The sequence below is a fragment of the Telmatherina bonti genome, assembly GCF_933228915.1.
Source record: "Telmatherina bonti genome assembly, chromosome: 4".
Taxonomy (NCBI): domain Eukaryota; kingdom Metazoa; phylum Chordata; class Actinopteri; order Atheriniformes; family Telmatherinidae; genus Telmatherina; species Telmatherina bonti.
This window is the reverse complement of record NC_136622.1, coordinates 24,408,014-24,428,969: the sequence shown is the minus strand read 5'-3', so window position 1 is coordinate 24,428,969 and position 20,956 is coordinate 24,408,014. Positions and strand designations below refer to the sequence as shown.

At 38.4% G+C, this 20,956-nt stretch overlaps 2 protein-coding genes across 2 annotated transcripts in view; one reads left to right on the top strand and one right to left on the bottom strand.

Annotated features, from left to right (window-relative positions):
- Window positions 1-20,956, bottom strand: part of cacna2d3a (calcium channel, voltage-dependent, alpha 2/delta subunit 3a) — a gene marked incomplete at its 5' end in the record, with an annotated part of 116,015 nt that overhangs the window by 18,240 nt on the left and 76,819 nt on the right. Inside the window, 13 exons of the mRNA XM_079239162.1 lie at window positions 10,177-10,248; window positions 10,907-11,028; window positions 11,125-11,220; window positions 11,404-11,497; window positions 11,621-11,718; window positions 12,448-12,493; window positions 14,261-14,328; window positions 14,417-14,478; window positions 15,106-15,177; window positions 15,280-15,363; window positions 17,705-17,779; window positions 18,286-18,366; window positions 18,623-18,694. Coding sequence (XP_079095288.1) covers window positions 10,177-10,248; window positions 10,907-11,028; window positions 11,125-11,220; window positions 11,404-11,497; window positions 11,621-11,718; window positions 12,448-12,493; window positions 14,261-14,328; window positions 14,417-14,478; window positions 15,106-15,177; window positions 15,280-15,363; window positions 17,705-17,779; window positions 18,286-18,366; window positions 18,623-18,694 — 1,042 coding nt within the window. The remainder of the gene's footprint in view (window positions 1-10,176; window positions 10,249-10,906; window positions 11,029-11,124; window positions 11,221-11,403; window positions 11,498-11,620; window positions 11,719-12,447; window positions 12,494-14,260; window positions 14,329-14,416; window positions 14,479-15,105; window positions 15,178-15,279; window positions 15,364-17,704; window positions 17,780-18,285; window positions 18,367-18,622; window positions 18,695-20,956) is intronic.
- lrtm1 (leucine rich repeats and transmembrane domains 1) lies at window positions 1,229-7,786 on the top strand. Its single transcript, XM_079239168.1, has 4 exons — window positions 1,229-1,754; window positions 4,418-4,802; window positions 4,919-5,124; window positions 6,524-7,786. The coding sequence occupies exons 1-4, from the start codon at window positions 1,718-1,720 to the stop codon at window positions 7,039-7,041; spliced, it is 1,146 nt and encodes a 381-aa protein (XP_079095294.1). The 5' UTR covers window positions 1,229-1,717; the 3' UTR covers window positions 7,042-7,786.

Genomic DNA, 20,956 nt, shown 5'->3' with positions numbered 1-20,956 from the left:
AAATAAAATAAAATGTATTATTATTATTATTATTATTATTATTATTATTATTAATAATATTATTGTTATTATTAATAATAATAATAATAATAATAATAATAACAATAATAATAATAATAATAATAATAATAATAATAATAATAATAATAATAATAATAAACATAAACTGTATATTCAATGCAAATGATCATCCTTGTAGTTTGCCCTGGAGTCATTTCTATTGCATGCATTAAATGCGTTACAGTAGACGAATGAGTCATATATATTTGTAGGATAGCTTTTTTTTTTTCCTATTATTAACATTTTCAGATGTTGCAGTGAGAACTGAACAGATGGTCTGGAAACATCAACATATGGCATTTCAGCAATTACAAAGGTGACAACACACATTTGCAATTGCATGTTCCTCGGTAGGTGCACATAACATCTAAAATGTGCATCAGTTTGTGTGTGTGTTTGCTTGTGTGTGCAGGTGCATATGCTCTGTGCAAAGTTAATACTTTTATTCATTTGGCAAAATAAAATTGGTAAATATAAGCTAGTGACACACACTGACATCCGTTTTTATGGACAGAATGAAAATAATGGCAAGGCCCTTCAGCAAATGCAAGGATTTAAATGTGGACGGACAGGAGGGCAAATACCAGGAAGACAAGGTCAGCTTGTAAGCTTAATCATTGTCATTGTTAAAAATGAGTTGATCATTAATCTCTTCCTATCTCTTTGTGCATTTTTTTGCTCATTCATATAAGCTTAAGAGTCAATCCTTTTACATGCAAAAAAAAAAGGGAAAAAAAAAATTAAATTTGCTGCAACAGCTTAATATTCAACTGTGTCTATGTGTGTTTGAATGTGTGCACTCGTGCGTTTTGTGTTGCTGTGCTGGGGGCGTGTTCTGCCAGCCCCTCTGCCCACGGCTTATGCATAATATCATCAGAGCATGCAACAGCAACGAGCATCCTCTGACAGTGTTTGCTATGTGTTGAAGTGTTTGAGTATTTTTGTCAACACGCTGCAATCGAGGTTTAATTTTGTCTTGTTCGGTTCTTGCCAGAGCAATATGAGGTGTAACGTGAACATCGGTGAATGTGTTTGTACTGTGATTTAAGAGGCACAGCTGTCCACTGGGAGATGACACACCATCACATTCATCAATGCAACTGGGAATGGGGGGGTTGGGGTTGCGAGTGAGCAAAACATAAAGGAAGACAGATGGAAGAAGACAGAGTGCTGATTTGGTTTCAGCAGCAGAGCACATATTCAACTAAATCAGGCAAGAGAACAAAAAGCAAAGTAGAAAACAGCAAAGCTAGAGCACAACAACATGCAAAAAGGAATGAAGGGCTGAGAGATAGTGAGAAAGGAACAGCGAGAGAGAGATTGAGAGCAAGAGAGAAAGACAGGGAGAGAGAGAAAGAGAGAGAGCGAGGCAGAGCTCCCAACTCGAATGATTCCCAGACTGGCTGACGAGCTGGCAGTGAGCTCTATGCTCTGATCTGCCCGCTCTGATGGGGTTTTATGCCCTTGCAGGCTGTGCTGGGGATCCTGAGGGCAACACTGCTTTCTGCTGCTGATCTTGCTCTGTTTAACTGCCACCCATTGATTATATCAACCAATACAAAGTAAGAATAAGCTTTTCCCAGCCTCATTAATGGCAAATGGATCATCAACTAGTGACAGTCACTACAATCCGAAAAGGGAGCTAAAAGCAGACTGAATGCACGCAGCACTAAGACGACTGGCAGATATGAGAGGTAGGAGCTCCATCATGAGTTAATTGTGTGCATACATTTGTGTGTGTGTGTGTGTGTGTGTGTGTGTGTGTGTGTGTGTGTGTGTGCATGTGTGTGTTTATATATATAGTAAGCGTGCTTGGTTAAGTGGGCAGCTATCAAGTGTTAAAACTAGTGTGTTGTGTAAACCGTTGTATAACTGGGTGCTTACAGATATATGGTAACAGTTTTCACCATTATAAAATGAAATGCATAATTACATTCACATTATTATGTAAAGCGATGAACATTAGCAGTTTGTTTGAATTATTCTGGTACAAACTAGATGCTGAAATTGCTTTAAAGGGGTACTTTCTGAGAGTTATATGTGGATGTCATTAAAAACTTCTTTGTGTTTACTTTTGGCTGGAGGAACACATCAGAGCAGAAAGCCATTCTCCTTTGCTGACCTCATTCAATAGCTGTTGTCATAATGCTCCACTTAGCTGATGCTGTGTTCATGTGCACGCTGTATTTGTTCTTCAGTAAATGCACATATTTCAGGACTCGCAAATGAATGTAGTCGTAATTAACTTCACAGTGACTCAACCATTAACACAAGTGCCTTAGTGCAGCTTGCTAAATCTTAACCCTGTCATGCTGCGATTGTTGTTGGCGAAGCAAGCAAGATTATATCGCTATAGCAATACAGCCAAGAGCCACTGTTCCAAACCAGCACCTGAGATTAGACATAGTAACACCTGTGCCTGGATGTTTTCTAAGACTGTAATACATCACACACTTCAGGAAGTCCACCAGACAACTAAAACAGACTAACGATCGCATGTCTTTAACAGCCTGGAATATTCCAAATATTATACAATATTTTAGATTAATGTAAAGAAGCTAGCTGCTAATACATTTCCTTCCTTATTCACATTAGCATCCCTTACTGGTTGGAGTTATTCTGAGTCATTAAAAGGTGTAAATTTTTGCAAAAACATCCTGATACAGAAGAAAGACCATTACATAACACCTCTTGGGGAAAACAAAAGATATTTTCAGGTATAACACTTGCAGTATCATTCAATAGAGTGTGATTTTAGTAATGTTATCTATGATCAGCATAATCTATCTCATGTATCTATTCAAGCTCTAGTGAAGCACACGCGCTAGCAAAACTCATAGGCAAGGGTCAGAGCTTCATTTCATTGAGCCTGGAGCTAGTCAAGCCAATGCTATAAATACTGCTGTAATGCTCCAGAAGGAGTGGACGTGAAGTTATCTAAAAGGGAATCAGACACTCAATCTGTGCTGTGTATGGATTTGTGTGTGGGTGAGGGGTTATGAGGATTTGGAAAAGTCACCAAGGGTCACTGTCTATGGGGGTGGGAGGTGGGTGTTAGCATACTAGTTAAAAGTTCACTTTTGCCTTTAATGGACAAATAACTATGCTATATGAGAAAAAAAACAAAGTGAAGTAAAGATGTTATATATTCATACCAAAATAAATGCAATTAATAAAGTTATCTGTCTCACTGACAGTGGTTAAAGCAACTTAAGATGTGTGTGGACCTATATGGTTATGTAACAGTCCGGGGCATTGCTGAAAGTGATCAAGTTAGTAATTAAGATTCAAACAAAGTATTTACACTGGGGTGGACAACTCTGGGCCTCCACGGTTACAGTCCTGCAGGTTATAGATAGTTCCCTCCTCCAACACAACCAATCTAAATGGCTCTCTTCAACAGATAGCGGACAATCTTGGCAGAAAATATCCATTACCTGCAGGGCTTTAGCCCTTAATCAAATCAAATCAACACAAGGTACAGGCAACACAAATTGCTTTACAAGACAAAACCAAGTCATAAAGATTAAAAATAAACATTCACACACAAAAAGTTGATAACATGGCATTCTCTTCCACACATTCGTATGCACACAAAGATAGACAGCAACCCCCCCACTCTACCATCTTCCATTAACATGACTCCCTAACTACTGTCTCTTCAACTGAATACAGGAATAATAAATAAACAAGATAGAAATGAATTTATAGACATCTGACTAGATACTGATGTGAGTAAACAATATCTTTGGGATCCACACAAGCAGCCGGTCCCCCCATGTACATAGGGGTTGCTGCCATGGCAACCACCCAACACATCAACCACCCCACAGCCATAAAGCTGCAATGTTGGACCCCGAGCCAGCCAAACAGGAGCAATTGCCATGGCAACAACCCCCAGACCAGGCAGACATGGAGGATCCCCAAAAAGAAAGCGCTGGATTTAAAACAAAAGTTAAATTACCTTATTCTATTCTATTCTATTCTATTCTATTCTATTCTATTCTATTCTATTCTATTCTATTCTACTGTCATTTAGCAGATGCTTTTATCCAAAGCGACCTTAAACAATAAGAACAAATAAAAGCAACAAAAAATGATAATACATATAAAGAACTTGATAAAAATTATGTGTTAAAAAAAGAGGTTAAGTAATATAAGATTTAAAAATAAATGTAAAAATATAATTTAAAATTCAGTTAAATGCTAAGCTAAAAAAAGAGAAAATAAAGCGAGTGTTTAGCTTCTGTTTAAAAAAAAACTCACGCATTCCTGCTTTACACACGTGTATGGCTGAAAGTAACCAGCCTTAACTTTCGAATGCCTAATGTAATATTTTGTTCGTATGTCTCCACAGTGATACTGGTGTGTGCCCTCCTCTCCCCCCTGTCTTTGTCACATGCCTGTCCAAAGGAGTGCAGCTGCAACAGCAACACCAAAATAGTAGACTGCAGAGGCCGAGGCCTTTATGACATTCCTCGAAAACTGCATCCAGACACCCAAGAACTCTATCTGCAAGATAACCGAATCAGAGGGCTGGGATCAATGGCTTTTAGGGAAATAGCCTTCGTCCGCATTCTTGACCTTTCTAATAACTCAATAACATCTATTTCACCAACTGCTCTGCTCGGTTTGAGGACATTGCAACGCCTCAGCCTGGCTCACAACAGCCTGAGAGAACTGGACAAGCGGCTGCTTGGACCGATACGCTCACTTTCACATCTTGACCTTTCACACAACAGGTTAGGCTTTAACACTTAAAAAAGAAAATATGTTCTGATACTTGTCGCAAACAGTGTACACTGTAAATTTTATTTGATATACTTTAATGAATTTTCTACATTGTACTGTCTGCCAGCTTGTGGGGTTTACCTGGAGCCATGGGGGACAGTTTGAGGAACCTCAGCTACCTGGGACTAGCAAACAACAAGCTAACAAGGCTGGATCGCTCGCTGTTGGAGGCTCTGAGCCACTTGGAAAGTCTCACACTACGAGGCAACCCCTGGAGGTGTGACTGCCAGCTTATAGTCCTCAAACTCTGGCTGGAGACCTACCTTTTTAAAGGTTAGACAAGTGGAAACTTAAAGAACCAACATGAGAATTTTGATTTCATTTCCAATATTTGTTTACTGGAACTCCTTTACTGCTGGACACAATATTAAATTGTGGCAACATTTAACAATGCCTGTAATGTCCCTAACAACTCATTTGCTTTTTAATTTTATAAGCTGATTTATCTATTCATTTGCACTTTTGCAAAACTGAGACTCTACTTGAGAAAGACAACAAATGTGGGAAAGAGAGCAAAAGAATGATGTGAATCAGAGTGTCAACTGCTGAAGGGTTTTTCCTTAATGTGCCTTTGGCCTTAAACACTATGCACTCTCTGGTGTGCTTTGGTACAACCAAATATTCTAAGAGTAGTAGGGGGATAAGGGAATGTGGAGACTTCAGGGAATAATGTCATTTTACAAATTGGAATGGGCAAAAGACTAATTCCAAATGGATGATCTGCTTAAACATATGTCTTCAAAGAGGTTGATACATTAGAGGTAAGATGTGGATTAAAATTCTGCTCAGCGATTAAAGATGCTGGTTTAAGCGCTTCTGTGATTCATGCTGATCAGTGTGCTGCTGCTAAAGTCTTTTTATTTTAAATATTAAAAATATTTGGACAGTATTAAAAGTTAAAAAAAAAAAACCCAACAAAGAATGTCAGATATGTATTTGATAACATTATGACAATTTATAACATTTACATTTGAGCCTTCATTGTGACTAGTCATTCATGCATGAAAGGGGAACTCCTGAACACTGTAGCTCTTGTAACTACAGTACTGAAACCTCCAACTGGAGATAGTGTAGGCAAACCACATCATTTTTCACGCTACAGCAAGCCCAGCATGCATTGGATAACAAAATTACTACTGTACACTGAAGACTAGGCTCACATAGTTGGCTGTTTCGCCTCCATGTCTATTATAACTTCATCTTAGCAGCTGAAAATTCTAATTACTGCAAAACAGTACAATGGACCCGATATAAGGATGTGAGGTTAATAGAAAGCTAGTGGTTAGTCAAGCAGGCAGATAGAAAGTGTGTACCAGAGCATGCTCCATATGTGACAGATGAATAGAGATTTAAAGGACACACAGAGGGTAGTTGATGGAGTCGGAATTTGCTGCTTTCTTCATTAGACTCCAATAATTTAGTTTTAAGAATCCAGCTGAGAGCTTTTGAGCTGCTAATCATGTCAGACTTGCTAAAGCTGCCCCCTTGCTAAGCCAACACAAATGAAATAATATGAAGTAATGAGCTGCTTTAGCTTAGAAGCAGTGATTAAAAGTTCCTCTGGGGTCAGCTGCCAAATTATGAATGTTTAATTTGTTTAGATAATATACAACATCTCATGGACTGCCGTGCTTTTTTTTTTTTCTTGTATCTCTTTAACTCTGATCTTAAGGTGGGGTGGTGGATGAAGTGCTTTGCTCCCAACCAGAGGAAATGAAGAACAAAGACCTCCAGAAAGTCCCTTATCAGCTCTTCCATACCTGCATGACTACAAGCTACCATTACCTGTTTGCAAACATACACCACCTGGAGTCTGAGAGGCTATTTCGAGGCCACACCCATGGCAACCATGCTCATCCTTCCAGCCACACTCTCCATGTCCCCATGGCGATGGGGGAGGGTTTTGGTGGTGGAGGAGAAGGAGGCGGGGGAATGACAGAGTGTGAAACTAAGCAGAAACAACGGCCTGTCAACTTGCGCCATGCTATAGCCACAGTGATCATCACCGGTGTGGTGTGTGGGATCGTGTGTCTGATGATGCTGGCTGCTGCAGTATATGGATGCGCCTACGCTGCTATCATGGCCAAATATCAGCGGGAGCTAAAGAAAAATGAGGAGTTGGCTGCAGCGCAGGGGGCAGATCATGCTACAGCAGACGAGAAGGAACCACTGGAGAACGCTATCGCCTAGGAAACGATGAAATTTGCTCTGGACTTAAAACCTGGGCCTCAACCCTTTAACCTAATTGTCTCTGTATGCTATGTGTGGGCTCGTGCATGTATGTTTGTGAGAAAAAAAAAGAGGGGGAGAGAATGAAAATATTTATTTTTGCATAAGTTCACCTCATATCTCAGATCTGGGTAGCTAAATTCCACAGGTATTTGACTATGCACTGATAAGACAAGTACCTTTTACTGTATGCGGGTTTAAGGGGCAGGCCAAAGAACTCAAACATGAACATTTCATTTTGACTGAGAAATGCATATCACAGATAGGAGAAAAATACTATATATTTATAACCGTGTACTAGTAGGTATTTGTAATGTATTTATAAAGTGAACTTTTAGACTTTTACTGTCTTTTGGTTGTTGCTCATCATTTCGAGTCTCTTTTTGACTCATAGTAACTCATAGTAGGCAGCTGTCATCAGTTAACTTTTGTCCTAAGTTGTTTGTATCAGTGATGTGTGTATGAGAAGACTGTGTGTTTTATTTGTGATTGAGTGTGTGTGTGAGTGTGTGTGTGTGTGAGGCGATGTGTAACATATGCGCATATTACGGACAATTCTAAGCGTTTGTGCCTAATAATGTTATGTCATTTTGAGAAGGAACCATGTTTTCTTAAAGGATATTTTTGTGGCAACTGAAGTGAAAATGGAAAATTCGTTGAAGCAATAATGAAACAAACTAAAATGAAAACAGATACAAAACCTGGACTCAGCCTTCTGTCTTTATTAGGTTATAATTCTGAATGACCAAAGTGCTGCACAGTGACATGACACAAAAACTTAAATTTTAAAGATTATTTTAGTCTTGTCTGTGACTTAATGCTGTTTCATGATAGTATTGTCATTCAATATGTATTATATATATAATAAAAGGAAGAATTTGACCTTGTTACTGTATGATACTTGCAATTAATGTGCTAAATTGCATCCTCTGGTGATTGGTCACAGAAAACCAGGTTTTTATGTTTTTTTAAAGTTTTTTTTGCACCATGATTAGTTCATTATGTAGGTAGTAATATGGCTCTCAGGATGATAAAGTTGTGTCATGGTTTTGTCAAACAAGTTCCAAAAGAAAACTGTACAGTATTTAAACGATACAAGTAGAAATTGCAATTTTAAATTTGCAACATGAAAACAGATTCAATAGTTTTCTATTTCTGTCTGATGTTTTTTTTTTTTTCTCTTTGATATGAAATTTATTTTAAGGCTGTTGCACCTTGCCTTTTTAGAGCTCAGTGGAATTGTATGATACGATGTCCAGTGGTCTTTTAATCTAATGATTGCCTAATTACTATTTTATTACATGTAAGTTGTCAGAGAGAAAACATGTTGAGAGGAAATATAAACTAAATGTTGTTCTAGTGTAGTGTGGAAGCGTACAACGGTACACAGATGCCTTTAGTCTTAACGCCTGGCCTGACCCGTATGCCTCTGTGTATATTACAACAGCACACTCACTGCACGTGGCTCAGGATGTGACCGCAAACACTGACACACACAAACTGGCATGCTGGCATACACACGTATGTGTGTACGAGCACAGCAACGTTGTCTGCAGGGCCCATGGTGTGTGATGTCATCAGCCTGTCCTGTTAAGTTAGCGTGTTAGCGTATTCACAAGTCTACAGCTCAGTAGAGTGCAGGGCAGTGAAAACTGGCCCTAACCGGCCTTCGCTAAATTTGCATTGTAGCGAACATCTCTCCTCCCATCTGACATTCTTACATAAAATCTTCTTTGTAGACATCTCCCATTAAGACAAGCGTGGTCGTCATTACTGTACATCAGCAACCACTGAAACAGTCGGGTCTTCATAATAAATCCTTCTTACTGATTAGTCATATGAATCTCTACTAAGCAGGAGTTGAGCGAAAACAACAGCGATAAAATCAACAGGGTCAAATTCTGCTGTGGGCTGGTGCAAACTGTGGGCTGCTTGTGCACCACTCTGCTAGGAATCTGATGCATACTCTACGTGTATGTGTGTGTGTGTGTGTGTGTGTGTCATGGCACTGCACAGACTCTCCCATCTCTGTCCTTCTGCTCCAGTGGTTTCCCCAAGGCAAAGGCTACCCACAATCCACTGCGTTCATGTCAACGCATTCAGGCACCGTGAAATCATTTTCTCTTTCTCTGCCCTTTTACTTCTTCTCTTATTGTGTCTTTGCATTTCCAAAGAAGCTTCCTCTTCTTCCTTCTGTCATTATTTCTCTCCTCGGCACCAATATTATTTTGTGACTCTGCTGCTGGCATAACTCGCCATCATATGTTGACGAGAAAGCAAACACACTCATTTGAAGATGCTTTTCTTTTTTTTTTTTCAGATGAAGCAAGAGTTGTGTTCCATCCTAACTGTGTTTATACCTGGACAGTGGAAATTGGGTTACAGTTTACAATTTCATGCACTTCTGTATATATACATATATATATATATATATATAAAGAAATACTAACACTGAGTTATTTTTAAACTTTGTTACATTGTAAAGAATTCTTCTTCTGTCTTTTAAAGCAGGACACTGTCAATCATCTGCATGTTATACATTTTCTGTACCACTAATCTGATGTATTCGATCATTTGCAGCTAAAAGAAGAAGTGCCACAGTGGTTCTATCTTGTAGGTGTTACATTATCTGCATTATTTGGCTTTAACATTGTGGGATTTCTGAGTCAGTGGGATGTAAGATGTGGCGGGCCACAAAAATGTCATCTAGGCCAAAACATTAAAAGGTTAAAACTAAAAACAAAAGGCTTTACACAACCAACAGTTTTAAAAATATATTCTTCCATGTAAACGTCAATGCTGTGTAGTGCGCTGATGCAGCAGCTAACGCTCAAATAAAAATGCTGCAAAGTCAAAGTATGTGGGTTGCAAGTGTTCCGGCTGAAAGTATAGAAAGACGTGGAGAGGGAGACAACTGTAGAGCAGGAACATAAATCAGTGCAGGAAAGAGAATATAGCGGTCTTTGTCCATGTGGAAAAATAAGTGCGTATATATGTGTGTGTGTGTGTGTGTGTGTGTGTGTGTGTGTGTGTGTGTGTGTGTGTGTGTGTGTGTGTGTTTGTATACAAGAAAGAGTCAGTTGAGTTTACACTTACCCGCAGCTATAGGAGATTTCCTCTCGTCCAGCAGCTGAATGGCAGTACTGGCCAATACAACACTTTTGTTTTCTGATCCCAAACCACACACATTAGGGAAAATACACAAGACCAACATATAAACACACACAGGCAGAGTTAACAGCTCACCTCCCAATGCTTTATTTCAGTTCTGAAGTGACTACAGAGTCATCCAGAGAAAGTATATCTGAGGCTAGTCCTGCAAGTAAATAAGAGGCTTTCAGATAACTTGTATTAGCTGGCACTAATGGAAAGCCTAGGGGCTGAGGACAGATGAGAACACATTCTCCCTTTGGAGTCCTGACCGTTTTTTTTTTTTTTTTAGAGAAACAGTTAAACTGAATATGCGTGAATTGCTTGTGTGTACGCATGTCCTGTGATTTTGTACGTGTTTCTTTATGTTTGTTCTGGGCAAGTCGCTACAGAAAGAGGTGAACCTCTTCCTCACATATCTTATTTCAACCCACAGCAATCAGTCCTGTCCACAAGCACACAGCCCAGAATTAATAAGACAGGAAGGGGGTGTGCAGATGCATGGCCAGACAAAATGTCCAAATATGGACAAATGTGAAATTGATTTTTTTTTTTTTTTTAAACATATTGAATATTGTGTAATGAGTCTTTATAACTTCATTAGAATTAAATTTGGCTAATCCCTAAATATCTTTTATTATAATAATTCATTATCAAGAACAAACGTATAACTTACCCATGTTAAAAGGCAGCGAGTAAATAAAAGTGCCAGGAACTTGCTCTGCTGCTCTCTTGTACCACAGGGGAAAGTGATCTGCATTAAACACCCCCTCTTTGTCTTCAGCTGTCAGGAAGTCTCTTGGGGCAGAAACAAGATGATACAATCAATGCACACATGCAACATCACACTGATACAAAAAGCAGCTGACGTCTCCACTTTCTAAGCTTACTTACTGGTTTGTAAGTTCATCAGGCACCACAAACAGATTAATCCTGGACAGTCCTGTTCTTGTGCCGAGGTAGGCGATCTCCACACCTTTATCAGAGTTCCTGTTTGGTGTGGCAAATTTATTTACAGTCAAATCCAACTTTGGAACAGTAAGCTTCATAAAAGAGAGATTCTCTTAAAAAAAAAAAAAAAAAAAAAAAAAAGTAATTTATTAAAGTTTTTTTGTGATTATTCAATTAAAACCAATTAATTTCTCCAAATTTCTGTTGTGTTAAGTGACATACTCTGACTTATTGAGCACAAGGCTGGTCCAGTACGCTTCCAACGGGGCAGTAACCACGGCGTCAAAGAGGACTTCCTGAATCAGCTCCTTGTCACCTTACAAGGTAAATGCAGAAGATTATAATTTAACCAGAAATTTTTTATCATTATTTGCCAGTGACAAAAAAAGTTAATGTCAGTTAAGAAAGGAAGACTGAATCGAAGAAGAGTATAACTAACATTGTAAATGGGGTTCATGCCCGCTGAGGTAAATTTTAATTGCATCTATTTGCGACAGGTAGCGGTGCTCAGAGTGCTCATCCGTGTTGCAGTACGTCCTGTACAGTAACAAAAATGGAAAATAAGTGCATTAGTTACACAGTTGTTAATGAGTGCATATATTTAAGTGTCTGCTTAAAATTACAACCATTATTCAACTTTCATGGTACATCGTTTATTCTCAGTTGCTTTGGAACTATAAAACATCTCCAAGAATTCAATGTTGAATTGAACAAGGGAGCTGTTATTTTACCTTTACTCACGTAAGTTCGAAGAGTATTTATTGTAATCTGTTGAGATGCTGCTGCCCGACTCATGTGATCACAAATTGTCATGTGACAAAAAACCCATAAAGTCAAAGGTGCATACCATAATTTCTGGGCTACTGACAGCACCTCAGTGCAAGCTGCATGTTGCATCGAGCATGCAGCAGGTTTATTTCCTTCTTCAGCAACCACACTGATCGCCTTTAACTTGAACGCTGCATCATATGTAAATCTTTGTGTGTTTGCCATGATGAGGGTGTGTGTATGAAGCGCAAAATGACTTGTGTCGGTAAAAGTCCATGCGTTAGCCACACAATTGTTTAGACGGCAGGATTCAAATCAGTAAAAACAGTAGCAGGTTATTGCCCGGAAATTATGTTGCTGTTGCAGAATCTGTTGTATTTCTGCAAAAAATATGACTTCGATTGAATTCATAATGGCAGTTTATTTAGGATGTAGTCCAAATAGCATGTTACTGGATTTAGAGAAAATGATGATACAACAGTGCCATCATAAACTCACCATTCATCTGCCAGGGCAACATCAGGGTGCTCCAAGTCATGGAGTCCTGGAACGCAATGATAACGGTATGTCTCAAAATAAATCAGCAAAAGCCCTCAAAATGAACTCATAATAATAGCGCCAGGGATCTACATCTTAAATGCACACACGCTTAAACACACACCAGAGGTGAAAAATGTGCTTTTTGAATGGATGTGACATTTCTGATTAGATCAGGAAGAGCCAAGTCATGCTCGGAGGGCCCCGCAATGATGGACATGTTTAGAGAAACACACAGACAGACACACACACCCTCACCACCACTTGAATATTAACATGCATGAGGCTTGACATCAAAATAGACACAAATACACATGGAGTCACACACAGACGGAGGCAAACACACTGTCAAGACAAGGACATATAGGCTACAACACACCTAACCCAGTAAAAACAAATATTTTACTTCCTGTCCGGATTTGGCTTTTAAATTCATTATCATTACATTTCTATTAAATGTGTGTGTGTGTGTGTGTGTGTGTGTGTGTCTGTGAGACTGTCAGCCACATAAATAAGCAAAAAGTGGGACATGGAATGAGTGCACAAAAGTCTTGTTGGGTAAGTGTAAGAGAGTAAGAATGTGTGCCGTTTGGTGGTGCACATTTATTCTATTTTATACAGACTAAACAATCCAATGAAAATGTGACAAAAGAAAGTTGAATTTTCAGTTGAGTTTGTAGACTTCCCATAAAAACATCTGTGATTAGTTTACTGAGTGTAACGCAGGTTTACATAATATAAGCAAATATGTATAAGTACATGTCAAACAAATATTAAATTGAAACTATTAAATTAACATTTTAAACTATAATGGCATTAATGGAAATTTATAAATATGAATTACTTATTTCACTTGCAGTATTTGTAATATCAGTAATAATATTCATATCACTGGCTTAATCTTCAGAAAAATGTGCTCTTTGGCTTCCAAACTGTGGCTAACTGGTGCTTCAGAAAAACATATGTTGTAACCAATGATGGAAGGAATTCTCATCAAATAAACGACTAATAAGAAATGTGACTGAAGAGTCATCATAGTTAGTACTGAAGCTACAAGTTAGACGGAGTAGATAAAATGCTGAAAAAAACAAAACAAAATGCTGTTAAGCTTTAAGTGTTGACTGTACTGCTTGGTAAAGCATTTTCTTAGTGACTAGAATGATTTTTTTTTAAGTCTTGTGAAAGTAAACCTACTGAACCATCACTAGCAATTGTTCCTGCATGCAATACATGAAGTTAGAGTTTGTTACCCTCATAACGCTTACAAGTTCAGACAAAGTTACAATTGTTTCATTATTAACCGTTATTGTAATCATTTATTATTATTATTATTATTATTATTATTATTATTATTATTATTATTATTATTATTATTATTATTATCATTATTATCATTATCATTATTATTATTATCATTATTATGCCAAGGAAATGAAAAACTAATGAAGTTTTTATTTTTTTCTACTTTGTGTTTCTAAAATATTTCAGTGTCAAAAACCAATTTCAAATGTCTTTATATATAAATAGAAGCAGTGTTAAAGAACTACAATATATAATGGTCTGCGTTGTTCTGGTTCTCATTAGAAATCTGCAAACTGCCTGCAGAGTGACAGAATATTTGTTCAGTGTTGGAGAGACATGAAGATGCTAAGAAGAGAGAGAATGACAGGTTGAATGAGAAAACAAGGAGACAAAGGCATAAAAGTTGGAAGGAAATGACAAAAACATGAACAAAAAGCTCCAAGAAGCTAACACTGAGGAAAGGGTTTCCTACCTTCTTCCACTGTGACATTTCCTCTGAAGAAAAATTTCCCATGGCCTCTAGAAAGAGCAACTCCAAGACTAAACATCAAGAAAAAAAAAAGGAAATCAAAGAAAAACCCAGCTCTGCTTTAATACCAATCCTGAGAAATCTTTCTAGTGTTCATACCTGAAAGGCGTTCCTTTGATGTCTGTGTAATAATAATCATTGTGCAAAACCAAAACACGTTTCTGGAATGAAAGGTTAAAACAGTTTTAGTGTGACAGTTTTTCGCTCATATATTGTAATCTAGCTCCATCTAGTGGTGAATAAAGTGTATGCTTGTTGTTGGCAGCCCTGTTAAGCTGCAGTAGGATGTGTAGTTGTGAATGTGAACATGTGTGAAGATTTAAGCAGGTCTGTATGAGTAGTTATATATTTACATACTGGGGGCTTAATAATCTGTCTAAAATATAATGCTGGTTAAGCACTGAAAATGCAAAGTACATACACACATTCACACAGGCATTGACATACACACACACACACACACACACACACACACCTGAATATCACTCTTTCAGAGACAGGCAAGTAGTAAAACAGAATCACTGGGTGGCTGCATCCCCCCTCCTCTCGTATTCAGCAACATGTGCTTGGTAGAGATAAGAGGCTCACACACTGAGACACACACCAGCGCATACAGAGCAAACCAAATCAGAAACAAAATCCCCAAGTCAATCCCATACATCACCATGCCAAGTTTAACAGCCCCTTGGCAGACTGGATTCTCCCTACTGGGGATTTTCTCTCTTCCACCTTTTGGGAGCAAATAAGAAGTGCTTGTTGGTGCATTTTCTGAATTTTGGATGCCTTACCCCTTTGTCCACACTCTTTGTCACCTCCATAGAGAAGGTCCCCGTCTTCCTGTTGACCATTGCATTTCTCAACTAGAAAAGCCAAAGTAGAACACATACTGTAGTCTTATAGATCAACTTGATTTTCCAAGAAGTACTACGACGAGGCTTAATTCAGATTTGCTGGTGTCTCACCGTGTCGTCCTTGTCCTCCCATTCCACCTCAGAGAGATCCACACTGCTGTAGTTTGGCTTCCTTCGCTTCTTGCCATCGCCGTACTGAACAAACAGCCATATGTAAGTGCACAAACAGAAATACTGTCAGAAATATAAATAGGTTCTGCTCAGATAATAACATTCTTTAGGTTTCTGTAACCAATATATTTTAATTAAATAACAAAGTAAAAGTGCATTTCACAGTGATGAAACTGCAAATTACAATCTTATGAAGAGGATGTACACGCAGCATGAAAAATAGAGCATTTACTAGTTTTGTTTTTTCAATTTTGCTGTAATAATTGCAGTTGCATGTGCCGGTTAATTTGTGTGCATGAAATACATGTATGTCGCACAGCGAGATTTGTTTCAGACTAAAACCCCAAAGATAAAAACGTATACAACTGCTGGAGGATGTTTGAAATTCTATGTTATTTGTTTATATCAAATAATAGAAAAACAACAAAATTACTTATTTAAAAATGTTGATATGAAATTAATATATGAAAGAATTGTATCTTGGGTTTAATGCAGAAATATGTGACTCCAAATGTTTGTTGTTTGTTGCAGTCATCTTCTCCATCAACATGTGGTCAGTTGTCTGTCAAACTGTTGAAAAATCATTACTGGGATTGTTCCTGGCCTGGTCTTAAACCTGTAAATCTCATTCGGCGCTTATTGTATTTCAGCCTTTTCCAGCTCGGCGGTGTCCCGGAACACATTTCTACTTCCAAGCAGGTCGGAACTCTTTTATACAGCTGCACTGAAGGAAAGCAGATTCTTGGTAACATTTGCTATTAAGTGGTAACTGTTTTAACTCTTTTATTGAACTCCTCTTGACAACTAGCAACAGACTTTGACTTCTTGGTGGTCACTCCTTTATAGCTCTTTAACCCTTTAAGGTCCTGGTCTACCATCTGGTAAAGGTACATTTGCAGTGACTTTGATGCATTTCTTTAAAAAAAAAAACTGTGTAAACAAACCTGCCCGAGCCATCTCTACCAGTTGGTTTGGGTGTGTAAGACCTAAACTAAGTGTTTGTCATAACACTACTGTTTCAAATTTCAACCATTTCACTGTTGTCACATTTATTAACTTCTTCTTTTCTACATCTCAACCATTTGGTTAAAAAAAATTATTCTGTTTATTCTTGTCCAAAACAATCAGAAAAAAACATTTTTCTCTGTTTTTTTTGTTAGTGTGAAAGTTAAAGGGTTAATAAATGTTCTGAATCTAAGTAATTTAGGTATTATTTGGATGGACTTAAACGTTTCCCTGCAAGGTAGTTTTGTGTTACATGCACCACAAAGGAAGCGATGCTTTAAGATGTGTCAGAATCTCTGTCGTCTAAAATGGGGTTGTTGAAAGTTGGTCCTTGAGGACCACTGTCCTGCAGGTCTTTTAATGTATCACCGCTTCAACACACCTGATTCAAATTAAATGGATCCAACAGCCTATGAAGTTCTGTATAATGACTCATTTGTTTGAGTCAGGCATGTTTGAGCAGGGACGCATGGAAAACCTGCCGGACTGTGGCCCTTGAGGACTGGAGATGGACACCCCTGATCTAAGACACGATTGTTACTGGAAAAAAAAAAAAAAGTCTATACTTTCAATTGATTGTCAGTTCATATCAAGTGATGTTCATTTGACAGCCGGTCACAAGAACTGCTTGTCCTTTGAGTAGCTGGCTGCTCAGCTGGCCCACCAACAATGTCATGTGATCATAAACAAAGGTGACAAAAGCCAGAGAATTGTGCGTATTAATTACAGTTAATGGGTTTGTGTGTGGGGACCTGCTGTTTGTCTGTACTTCTGCATCTCCCTCTCCATTCATCTGTCAGTGAGGACAGCTTCCCACCCCCCATTAGTTGTTAAACACTGTTCATTAATGTCTGTAATTAGACAACTATTAAACCATCTGTCTGTCTGCGTCAATGTCTGCTCCCCTCTCCTCATCTGTTCTTAATATATCTCCATTGCTATCCAGTGTTGCGCTGCCTCTGCCGCTTACCTTTTCTCATGTTTTGCAGGTTCCTTGCCCTCCTCAGCCTCCCTCTGTCTCCACACTCCCTTTCCTCACTCTCTTGTGATGAGAGTGGGTTAGCACAATAGAGTTAATCACAGCTATTCAGGAGCTGTATCTCTGTCTATTCACAGAGTGCTGGAACACACTCTACTCATCTAAAGACCACCCCCCAACCAAGACACAGCTCAGAGCACCTACACAATCACACATTTATTACTCTATGTAAAATTGTGGAAACCAAATAACTCATTTACCTGAAAAATAAAAAAACAGCACAAAATATCTTGATAGATTTGAACTTCAATCCCTGCCTCCTGAAACAGATTTCTGTAATCATTGGCTTACTATCACACTGGCTGGGAAGGTAACACTCACAAGTGGCCGCAGATCTGGATGAGTAAGGATGTAGCCGTTGTTGGTGATTGCAAAGGCATAGCCATGAATACCCAGCTGGAATGATAAGCAGAAACACAGACACACCAAAGTGATGCACAACAAATCTGCACTTGATTGCAAATATGAGCTAATCAAGTTCTTTGTCATTTTTTTGTGTTCAGAATCATTGCTTTTGTGTTGCAACTGCTCAAGAGGATCCATTCAACCATGTCTAAGTAAATAACACACTTGCAAATGTCAAAGGTGACACGACCAAAATGTGCATCTAAAAACAAATCAACACAAAGGAAGTGATGGGGATGCACTCGGACTCATTTGTTTATACCTACTGTGGAATTTGCCTGTCATTTTTGTTAACCTTGGAGAGGAGTGAACAAGCGTAAGGACTTTCATATAGCTTGACATACTGTTACTGCTACAGGTCAAGGCTTAATCCTTTGCTTCTGTTCAGTGTTTGGACCAATGAATTTCCCACATAGCCCTGTCTAATCATTCAAAAGGTACAAGTTTGATTACCCGCCATTGTTTTATTTGCAGGGAAGAGATTTCACATGCAGTACCTTATATTTGGGAATAGTTTTGAGCAATTCCGACACAGGGACATCTGTCCCGACCACCCCTAGAAGAATTCCACGGTTTCTCTGAAAGGAAAAATATTACAAATATTAGTATATTAAGTCTTCTTATAGAACACAGTATCTTCCAGAGGTGACGTTCATGCCATAGCTATTTTAATTCATGATACATGTTTAATAATAATACTCTTCTGTTTCTTAATTTGCAGTGTCTCCTTTTCTTCGAGTTGTGAAATGTCAATGCACAGTTTTTGTTTTTAAAGAAACAGGAAGTGTGATGGAGTAAGATGTGTGACAGTGAATGAGCTGGATGTGAACTCACAGTTTCGTTCTTGGTACTAAACACTGGCATTGCCACGGTGGTCATCAGAACTGGACCTTGACCGTCCTCCAACTGTGTGTGTCAGAGATGACAGTAATGGGTAGCAAGTGAGAGGGAATTAAAAAAAGATAAACACAAGGGAGGGAAAGAGACAAGCTGTTTATAAAATGTGATTCTTTAGGTAAATAATAAAAAGTAACTGCAGAACAGACTGAACGCTGTCATGCACATTATATTAAACTTGTTGCCAAGTCACATCCTGTAATAAACCTATTATTATTATTTTAAAACTGCGTAAAATCTCCTCATTAAGAAAAGAAGTTGATAGGGCTTCTGCAGCATGACCTAGTCATATTATCTTCTTGAGGGACCTGCAAAACTTCCATGACATGTTTTATTCATGTTTATTATTAGCCTTAAAATGTGTTCAATCAGCGCCCGTCTTTGATCTCTTGCAGAATAAGCCTGTCCAAAGGCAGCGCTTCCAGTCTGGAACTGCGTATCTTCCCCCTCCAAAGACTACTGGAATAATCATGATATTTATCTTTCTGGCGACTGTCTGTATCTGACGACGATATCCATTAGAGATGAAAGCTTGACACTGATATGAAGAGACTGGAGAAAGACTTTGTGCTCAACAAAAGTGATCTAACCTTGTCCAATCCGAAACATTCTAACTGTCAGTCATTCATGTAATTTATGTTCATGTCACGTTGTAATTGTGGCATTAAGTGTGCAAAAGAATCAAATCTGCAAAGTTTTTAGACTAGATGAGGAGGCAAACAGAACAAAGAATAGTCTGTTTCTGCTGCCGTTCTTAACTAGGCACGGGTTGTTGTTTTTTTTTTTTAATCCTGTCAGACTGACCCCATTGTCATATCTCAGCAAAGCTTTTTCTTTTACTTTTTTTTTTAACCCTAAAACTCCCCTATTTAACCACTTCTTTTAACAAGGCAATACACCTCTACTGTTCACCCTACTTTCCCCGTTGCTCATCTGCCTTTACTGTTAAATATAACAGACAATGACAGGACACAGGATCCATTCTGTCTTCCTCATATACAGGGGGAAATAAGGATTGGTGACCTGAGTTCAGACAGCAGGTTATAGCAATCTAGGTTGCAGTATTAGACATCAAAGAGAGGACAAAGCACATTTAAGTCCAGATTCTGCAACAATGGACGGTCTTCCTGCTGTAGAACGCAATCGATCAAAGGACAGGAGCGACAAACAGAGCATCATCTAAAAATACTAAATCTATTTCTGAGCTCAGGTCTATTGGATCATATATCTATCTATACTGGTAAGCGATGCCTTCCATGTATACCCTGCACAGAAACATCAATTTTGAACATTATATTATGTGCCAGTATGGCTACACAAAAATCCGGCCTCTTCCCAGCAGCTTGGTGAAAAAAGTGTAATGTAATTATGTAAATAATAAGAGTTGCACGGGGGAAATGTTGCAAGGTAAGTAAATGCACATCTTGGTTATAAATTCAACACATTCTCAAATAACTTTGCTCAGGTAGGAAAGAAATTTAAACCTGTGCTTCATTATCCAAACCTTGGAAAGATCACAAACATTCCTGAACCCTAAATGAGCATCTTCTAAAACGCTTTAAACTAAAATTAAACCTCTGAAGCAACATTAGTACCTAGCAAACGTTTCGGGTAATCAGAATCATCACTGCCTCTGAGGATTTTTCTGAAGTGAATAAGACTAGACAGTAAATGAGCTGTGTAAGTCCTTTCCTCTGCTAGGGGTTAAAGTATGAAAAAGAACACCACTAAGCTTTAATACACTAGACACCTTGCTGACATAAGAATCCAAGCATTTATACCCCTCAGAGGACTAAGAGACACACCCCTGGCCTGCGTTTGGCATTTCATAGAACAACTCATAATTTAGCTGTGACAAATTGTGTGCTGGTAGATGAGGTGACCCTTGTTGCCTTGGAGACAAGGTTTAATGATGCTGGTCTGAGTAAGTACTGGAGCCAAAGTCTCACCCTTTGGGCTCCTGTGGGAGAACTAAAAAGAGAGCTAAAGCAGACATGTACAAAGCTGGCATAGATCTGGTTAATGTTTTTATAGCACAGGTGTCTTGGTAATATCTATAAAATTTCCTCAATTATCTCCATCATGACTAAAACATTTGCTTTGAAATTACAGCATTTATTATCCTTCATTATGATCTTTTGTGCAGTTCACCACTTCGATGCATCATCAAGAGGTAATAAACTGCTCCCATCTTTCCCATTTGTCTGTTTTCAAGCTTAATCAAGTGTAAATCAAACTTGAAAGTCTGTATAAAAACCAACCCACTGGTAC

Coding starts and splice junctions, on each gene's coding strand:
- lrtm1 (XM_079239168.1), top strand. CDS start 1,718: ATGCACGCAGCACTAAGACGACTGGCAGATATGAGAG. Junction 1,755..4,417: donor ACGACTGGCAGATATGAGAG/GTAGGAGCTCCA, acceptor ATGTCTCCACAG/TGATACTGGTGTGTGCCCTC. Junction 5,125..6,523: donor GGAGACCTACCTTTTTAAAG/GTTAGACAAGTG, acceptor TCTGATCTTAAG/GTGGGGTGGTGGATGAAGTG.